Source organism: Microtus ochrogaster, linkage group LG8 (assembly GCF_000317375.1).
Source record: "Microtus ochrogaster isolate Prairie Vole_2 linkage group LG8, MicOch1.0, whole genome shotgun sequence".
NCBI lineage: Eukaryota > Metazoa > Chordata > Mammalia > Rodentia > Cricetidae > Microtus > Microtus ochrogaster.
This window is the reverse complement of record NC_022033.1, coordinates 613,414-622,566: the sequence shown is the minus strand read 5'-3', so window position 1 is coordinate 622,566 and position 9,153 is coordinate 613,414. Positions and strand designations below refer to the sequence as shown.

At 43.3% G+C, this 9,153-nt stretch overlaps 1 protein-coding gene across 2 annotated transcripts in view; it reads right to left on the bottom strand.

Moving 5' to 3' along the window:
- Gmeb2 (glucocorticoid modulatory element binding protein 2) overlaps window positions 1-9,153 on the bottom strand; it is a 29,105-nt gene that overhangs the window by 9,528 nt on the left and 10,424 nt on the right. Inside the window, exons 3-4 of one of the 2 annotated variants that reach the window (XM_005362702.2) lie at window positions 8,584-8,711; window positions 209-312 (exon numbers count right to left, since the gene is read on the bottom strand). In XM_005362702.2, coding sequence (XP_005362759.1) covers window positions 209-312; window positions 8,584-8,711 — 232 coding nt within the window. The remainder of the gene's footprint in view (window positions 1-208; window positions 313-8,583; window positions 8,712-9,153) is intronic. The other variant, XM_026787225.1, reaches the window with a different exon arrangement.

The window sequence follows — 9,153 nt, the reverse complement described above, 5'->3', positions numbered from 1 at the left end:
TTAAACCTAAATATCTATGTACAAACAGCAGATTATATCCTTAATTTTTAATAGCAATACATTCAAAATACACATCCACCACCATGTAAAGAATTAGTGGAAATTAAAATAAAACTTAACCAAAATAATTCATCTCCAAAGATCTAAAACCAAGTGAAAAATAACAGCTGTGAACCCTCCCATCATCTCAAGCTGGTCAGACGCCCACCTGAGCATGATGCCGTTCATCCGGATGGCTCTCTTCCAATCCTTCAAGGTAGATTTCCCTGCCAGGTGCACAAACTCCTTTGGGCTGATCACATGCTCATCGTACTAGAAAGAAACACAGAAGTACAGGACTTCTCAACCTGACACAGGTCCGGTGAAACTGTAGCACAGCCCATTCTCCCTTCCTCCTCCAGCCTGCACCAGGACTTCACAGGAAGGAATAGCATGGCTCTACCAAGCACAGGCCTCAGTACAGAACACTTTGATACAGCGTGCCATGAGAATATGCCCAGTGGCCAGTGGCCAGGGTGAAGGCCAGCTCTCTACCTGATATTTAGCATGCGGCAGCCACCACAAAAGTGTACTGTGAGCCAGATGAGGGGCCAGACCACAGCTGAGAATGCTGGCAGTGTACTCTCCCACTAGGAACAGCAAGTCCCTTATACATTATTCCTTAAGTGATATGAGCTGTTATCACATCAGTAAATGTGATATTAATCAAGACACAAGATTATAGTCTGCCTATGATGTGAATGGCCCCTTGCCTGGATGGACCCACTAAGAAGCCACAGAAACGTAAGATGCAGGGTCCTGTCTTGCAGACTGCTCATACATATCCACCTCAAAGTCAGGAGAAACTGCCCTCTTTTTTTTTTTTTCGAGACAGGGTTTCTCTGTAGCTTTGGTGCCTGTCCTGGAACTAGCTCTTATAGACCAGGCTGGCCTCGAACTCCCAGAGATCCGCCTGCCTCTGCCTCCCGAGTGCTGGGATTAAAGGCGTGCGCCACCACCGCCCAGCTGAGAAACTGCCCTCTTGACTCAACAGTGTTCTGGGGCTTGCTAGGGCAAAAAGCTTGAAAAGATAAAACATATACTATTCTTAAGCAAGCAACAGCTGGAACCAAGAGATGAAAATAAAGCAGGACTCCAGAAACCAGTTCTCAGAATCCTGTTTCTCAAGCTTAGACGACCTCTGCAGGTAGCATTGTCACAACTGTCCTGATCAATCAAAACTGCAATGGCCATCTGTATGGGAGTGACATGACTAATTCCCTGAGAACCACTGCAGCTTTTGTAATCCGGAGCAACAGCAAAGGACTCATTGTTGATCAGGGCAGAACTGTAAGACTACTGCAGCACCCAGCATCCATCCCTTTATTCTGCAATTACCTCTCCTCATCTGACCTTGCCTTCCTGGCCTGATCCTGCTTAAGTCTGACACTCAGTTCCAGAAACCTATCCTATTTGCTACACTTTTCCTTTCCTAACCTTATGGGGGACGATAGCTATCTCTATTTCTTCTCTGCATGCTTGTGCTGGGCCCTGAGCATATCATGGCTTGGCTATCAAAGCGCCCCCAATCACTGGGCACCACTTGCCTGGCTACTCAAGATTCCATTTCCATCAGCGCTGCCAGTTACCGTGTGCACTCTGCCCTCATGTCTCTTAACCTCCACTCCTTGTACCCTGTTTCTGCCTGGGATTTCTTTTCCTCTGCATGAGACACATTCAGACCACCCTTTGCAGAAGATAATCTGATGACATTTAGTTTTGTCTGAAAATGTCTATTTCATCCTTGTTTTCAGGAATAACTTTACAGTCGTTTTTCTCCTATCACAGAGAAGAGTCTCACACTACATAACCTCTGGCTTCTACCACACTGCCTTTAGGATTCTCCTGAGCAATCTTCCTCTGCTCTCTAGCCATTTTTATTTGGGAGACTTTTGTTTGTTTATTTGCTAGAGATACTGTCTTACTGTGCAGTCCTGACTGGCCAGGAAGTCTTTATGTAGACCAGGTTGACCTTGAACTCAGAATTCTACCTGTCTCTGCCTCCTGGCCCTTGTTTTGTATTGGGGATCGAAACCATATGCTAGGGGCCTCTCATATGCTAGGCAAGTATTCTACCACTGAGCTACATCCCCAACCTTCTAGTCATTTAACCTGTAATTCTGTTGCTTCACTATGATGCTATCTATGGGACATTTATTTTTTTATTTTGATATAATTTCAATCTTACAGATTAATTGCAAGGGTATTCCAAGAAACGCATTACACTTTATTGAGAATCACAGCTATTTCACTTGGCCCTTCTGCACCACTGCCATCCACACAGACATGTATATGCATGTCTTCTGGACTGGTGAGACCTTTGACTCCCCTTCCCCCTTTTTTGAGACAGGGTTTCTCTGTGTAGCCCTTGCTGTCCTGGAACTTACTTTGCAGACCAGGCTGGCCTCAAATTCACAGAGATCTGCCTGCCTCTGCCTCCCAAGTGCTGGGACTATAGGTGTTCCCTACTACCCCTCAGCAAGACCCTTGACCCCACAGGACATAGACACAGACTGACTAGGAACAAGGTACTCTGACACAATCGTGACCCAGTTCCCCAGATCAGGAAATCGTTGCATTATTAGCATCCACATGCACCAACTGTCCCAATTACAGCCTTTCTCCCTGTGTTGTCTTGATCTAAGAATGCCCACAAGGTTCATTGAGCCCTTTACAAAGCCACGTCCCAACCTGCCTTTATCTTCCTTTACCTTTGCATTTCTGAAGCATACAGGTCAGGCTTTTATTTGTTTTGTTTTCAATTTTATGTGTATGGCTGTTTTACCTGTATGTATCAATGTGTGCCCGTGCATGCCTGGTGCCCGAAGGAAGTTTGAAGAGGGCTTAGGATCCCTGCAACTGGAATTATGATGGTTACGAGATGCCATGTGGATGCTAGAAACTGAACTCAGATATCTTAACTACTAAGTCATCTTTCCAACCTTGTTTATTTTTGTTTTGTTTTGTTTTTTTGTCTGGTGGGTTCAGGACAGGATTTCTCTATGTAACAGCCCTGGCTGTCCTGGAACTTGTTTTGTAGACCATACCGGCCTTGAACTCACAGAAATTCGCCTACCTCTGCTCTGGAACGCTAGGATTAGAGGAGTGTGCCACCACTGCCCAGCTGGTTTAGTTTTGTTTTTAAAGCACCCACTCACTTTTATTGCTTTTATGACAAAGCTGTCCCTCCACACGTCTGCACTGCCCTCTGACTCATGGCATTTACTTCAAGTAAATATACCAAAGGTGAAGAAAACTGATGGGTAAGAGAACAACACTTGAGGGTTAGGAGACACCAAATCCTTCACAAAGCAAACTTAAAAGCAACAATTTTGCCAAATGCTTCAGAGAATCTCCACAGTAGAAAAGGAGGTGGTCTTTAATTATATTTTTCTTTCAGGCCCTGATGGATTTTGATATATGTGTCTATTGCCTGATACTTTTTAAAAAAATAAATTTATTTTACATTCCAGCATTAGTTTCACCTCTCTCCTTCCTCCTTCCTCTCCGTCTCTCCCCTCCATCCCCTCTCTGTTCCCACCCCCAATCTACTCTTCCTCCATTTCTGTTTAGAAAAGGGCAGGTCTCCCATAAATATCAAGAAAATGTATTAAGCTGCAGTAAGACTAATTGCTTTGGTTATTTTAAAGTCAGGGTTTCACTGTGTAGCTCTGGCTGGCCAAGAACTTGCTATGCAGGCCAGTCTGACTGTGAACTCACAGCGATTCACCTGTTTCTGTCTCCACGTGCTAGGATTAAAGCCATGCACCATGATGCCTGGCCTTGCAGGTTAGGTATTTTATTATAGCTCTGTCTCCTAATTTGTGTTTGAAGTTTTTCTCAGGAGTAAAGTTAGACTATGAGTTTTGGGCAGGAATGCCTAGGGTTTCCTGCCCATGGGTTCTATCAGTTCAGTGGTTGCCTACCCCAGGAATTCTAATCTACCTTGACAGTTACTTATCCCAAAGTCAAGGATATAGACAATGGCCCCTAAACAGGTAAGTATCTCAAAGCTTCTTCACGGCAGCTACATCACGCTGTGTCAGTGTGTAATCTAGGAGGGATGCTCTGACTGCCCTTTACTCCACTAAGCAGCTAGCTTACACCCACTGAAGAGTCCTAGCCCACCACCCCTTCCATAATCATCGCTAGACAGACTCATGTAAACTGCACTTCTCTCTACGCACACACCCAATATAAGCAAGTGTACCAGATATAAGAAAAACTACATGAAATGCATTATCTTTTTTGTTTTTTTTAATTAATTAATTTATTTATTAAAGATTTTTGCCTCCTCCCCGCCACTGCCTCCCATTTCCCTCCCCCTCCCCCAATCAAGTCCCCCTCATTGTAATAAACTTTATTTCCCAGGCATTAAGCCATTGTTGAGGACTCAGTAGGCCCTCAAGCCCCATTCTTCCTCTAATGGTCTGTCCTGTCTCTTTAAGAGACAAGCCCCGCCCACTCCCCCCAAGGCAGGTAGATCTCTCCTTTTCTCTCCCCCACTTTCTCTCAGTGTCTCTCTCTGCTCTCCCCCATCTCTCCTTCTCCCCTTTTCCCTTACCCCTCCATAACCCACTAAATAATACCCACATCCTCTGCATGGCGAGCCTACCGTCTTAGTCTCTCACCCACCATGTGGCTCCCTGCCTGGGACTTGCTCCCTGCCTGGGACTGGCTGCCCACTGCCACCACCCGGGAACCTGCAGCGTTTCTGCCACTGCACCCCTCAGGGATCTGCAGCGTTTTACTAAACCATAACACTTCCTAATACTCTATCTCAATTTCTGCCTGTCTTTTCTTGCAGTACCTTCCACAGACTATTCTACAGAGGAAAAGAAATTGTGTTGCATGTGCACTATCCATATCCTACACTCTTGAACTCACTGTTGGTAGAAGTAATAGCTTCCTATTAGCACTGAGTTATATCTACAGGAAAATTTACAGAAAAATGAAGGAGGACCCTTACCACTGTCCAAGGGATCACTGATGAATAGAACCAAAGCAAACAAGAATTTTTTTTTGGTGTGTGTGTGTGTGTGTGTGTGTGTATGTGTTTCTACACATGTATGGAGACCATAGGTGGTTTGAATGAGAATAACCACCATAGGCTCATATATTAGAATACTTAGACCCCAGTTGGTGGGACTGCTTGGTAAGGATTAGGAGATTTGGCCTGTGGAGAAGGTGTGTCACTGGGGGTGAGGGTTAATGTTTCAGAAGTTCACACCATTCCACTCGCTTTCTCTCTCTCTGCCTCATACTTGATGTAGGATTCCCCTCTGTATGCTGTGAATATCACTGGTTAATAAAGAAGCTGTTTATGGCAGAACAGAGGTAGGCGGGGAAAACTAAACTGAATGCTGGGACAAAGGCGGAGTCAGTGAGATGCCATGTTGCCGCTGAAGGGGACAGAGTAGTCAGAACCTCACTGGTAGGCCACAAACATCATGGTAAATATGAATTAATAGAAATGGGTTAATTTAAGAGATAAGAGTGAGCTAGAAATATGCATAAGCTAATAGGCCAAGCAGTGATTTAAATAACATAGTTTTTGTGTAATTATTTCATGTTCTGAGCTGCCAGGAACGAACAAGTCACCTCCTACAACACATACCTGTAGTTCAGGATGTAAGTAAGCTCTCAGCTACTGCTCCAGTGCCAGGTCTTCCCACCTGCTGCCGTGCTCTCCACCATTATGACCATGGATTCTCGCCCTCCAGAACCATAAGCCCCAGTAAATTCTTTACTTTATAAGTTGCTTTGGTCATGGTGTCTCTTCACAGCAACAAAATAAAAGTAACTAAGACATTTACCAAACCCGAACCTCACCAATTTGAAGACTAGATAGCCTGAAAGTCCCACTGCCTCTGTCTTGGGAAGACAGTATACACCATGATGCTTTTGTTTGTTTGTTTGAGACAGGGGTTCTCTATGTAGTCCTAGACGTCTTAAAACTCACTTTGTAGATGGAGCTGGCCTTGAACTCACAGAGATCAGCCTGCCTTTGCCTGCTGAGTGCTAGGATTAAAGGCATGTGCCACCACTGCCTAGTTAAAAGCGGTTTTTTTTTTGGGGGGGGGAATTTTAAAATTATAAATAACAACATTTCTCCATTCCCTTTCCTCCCACTAAATTCTCCCACATAACCTTCCTTGCTCTCCTTCAAATTCATGGCCTCTTTTTCCACTAATTGTTTGTTTGTATATATGTATGTGTGTGTATGTATAGAATTTCTAAATTTCTAAATATAACCTGTTCAGTCCAAATAATGTTACTGGTACATATGTTTTCAAGGCTGATTATTTGGCACTGGATAGCCAATTGGTTTGATCTTCCCTGGAGAAGACCACCTCTTCCACTCCCAGGTCTCCTCAGTTGCCTACAGTTCTTTGTAGGGTTGAGGCTTCGAGGATTTTCTCCATCCAGTTAGGCATGCTCATTGATGTCATCCCTGTTCAGCTAATATTGGAACAGTCACGGTGAGACTTTATGGGCGTAGCTTCTGATATTACTAGGAGACACAATTTCATAGAAAACTCACTGAGGACGCTAGAGATTTTAAGTAAGACCCTCTTGCATGCATAGCAAGCTCTTTACTAACTGAGCCATCTTCCTCACACAGATGATGTTTTTATTTGTTTGGTTTTTAAGACATACTGGAAATTGAAATCTAGGGTCCTTTGGTTGCTAGACAAAATGTGTGTATGTGTGTGTATGTGTGTGTGTGTGTGTGTGTGTGTGTGTGTGTGTGTGTGTATGAGAAGGGGGAGGGAGAGGAGAGGAGGGAGGGAGGGAACATGTTTACATGCATATGCACTGAGTTATATTCCCAGTCCTATGGTAAAGGAATTTAAGAAGAAATTTGCCTGGAATAACACTAGAGTTGAACATCCAGAAAACAAATGAACTCAGTTACAGCACAAGAACTTCTGTCAGCTGTTTGGCAGAGACTGAACTTGCTAAAGATGATTAGCTGAAGGCTCATAGGTTTTAGAACAGTGATTCTCAACCTGTGGTCACACCCCTTTGGAAGTCAACCAACCCTTTCACATATCAGATATTTATAGAATGATTTATAACAGTAGCAAAATTATAGTTATAAAATAGTAGCAATAAAAACAATTTTGTGGTTGGGGTCACCACAACATGAAGAACTATAGTAAAGGGTCGCAGCATTAGGAAGGTTGAGAATCACTGCTTTAGATGCTTGTAGTTCATGAAAGCTTAAATAGAGATTTCCTTATAAGGTAGAGAATTTCCCTTCTGTCCCCTTGACACAAATTTAAAAGCATCATAGCTTATATCATAATCACATGGAGTCTGCTTTTTAACTTAGTATAACATATTTATGCAATAACTGAAGAGAAGGGGAACTTTATCTTATTCATGTATTGCTACTTATTTCCGTCATCATGCAAAGATTAAACTCAAAGCCTTGTACATGTTAAACAGGTGATAGCCACTGAGCTCCAACTTGCTATTATCTAACATCAGATTACTCCAGGGGACCCTTTCTGTTCATCTGGGAATTCTTCAGTCTTTCATTCTTTATTTTTTTTTAATATTTATTTATTTATTATGTATACAATGTTCTGTCTGTGTGTCTGCCTGCAGGCCAGAAGAGGGCACCAGATTTCATTTCAGATGGTTGCGAGCCACCATGTGGTTGCTGGGAATTGAACTCAGGACCTTCGGAAGAGCAGGCAATGCTCTTAACCGCTGAGCCATCTCTCCAGCCCCTCTTTAGTCTTTCAAAGGATGTGTTACAGTCTCCGCCTCCTCATGAAGCCGCCAGCTCCTTCCTTGCAGACAGACATGTCATATTTTTCTCCCACTTCCATCTGTCACTTTCTTATATCTATGAGCTGAGTTTGGGTAGTTTTTGGTTCTATCCTCCAGTTCACTAATCATGTCTTCAGCTATGTCTAATCTCTGAAACCAATCATCCAAATATATAGTTTTAATTCTATTCATTTCTAGCTAATTATTTTTTGTCATATTTGCTCAGGCTTTACACACGTTCAGGCTTATCTTTTATTACTTGAGATAAATTTAAAACAATCATTTGGTGTTAGGAGATGGCTCAATTGGTGAAGTGCTTCCCACACAAACATAAAGGATCTGTTTGATTCCCAGCATCAACATAAAAAGCCAGGTACAGAGCATACCTCAGTCTGTCAAACAAGGCTATTGAAACTCAGAGGCCATTGCTTCCACCAAATACCTAGCAGAAATAAGTGCACTTAATATAAATAAGAAAAATTACATGAAATAAACTACAATAAACTTCTCCTTCAAATTAGGTATGTCTTCTCATCAACCTGTCTCTTTTGCTTCACCTCAGCAGAAATTAAATTACTTTGCTGGAGGCTTTTCCTCACTGTGCTCATGGGTCCCAGAGGTCATCTGCTGTGCCTCCTCTGTCTCCCCAGACCCATGAGACTCAGCCTCCAGAGGAGTGTCCTGCATAGGCAGCTGCCACCCCCAACCCCCAAGCAGGAGGAAGTGCAGGTAAAGGTGTGCGCCTCACCTGACCCTCACCTGAACACATTTCACATTGATGCCAGGGCACACAAACTTCCTCCAAATGAGGTTAGCTCTGCTGTCTCCGCAAGTGATGGGGTACACAATCTCAGCCTCTAAGTTCTCCCCCTCTTCAGCCATCTTCACTTCTCACAGACACATGGACAAGAAAAAGTAGAAACAGAAAATCAGTTACAAACTTTCCAAAGCACTTCCTGCAAATGTGGAAAGTAGCTGTCAACCTGAAACCAAACTGACATCCAAGAAGGCTGGAAAGAGAGCCCAGAAGCAGGGGTACCCATCAATCCCACGGAGAATTTCAGATGGATCCACAAAAAAGACTAAACTACTTATCAGCAACTATTAACCACAATATTAATATAAGGTCATTAAACAATGACCAGTTGAAGAGCCATGTTAGAAGACAAAATTAAAGTATTGTTGAAACACTGCTAGGGAGGCAAGTCTTAGGTATCCCAACTCGGGCCCCATAGGTAATAACAGAACACCTACAATAATTTACTGGTCAACTCGGGCCCCATGGGTAATAACAGAACACCTACAATAATTTACTGGTCAACTCGGGCC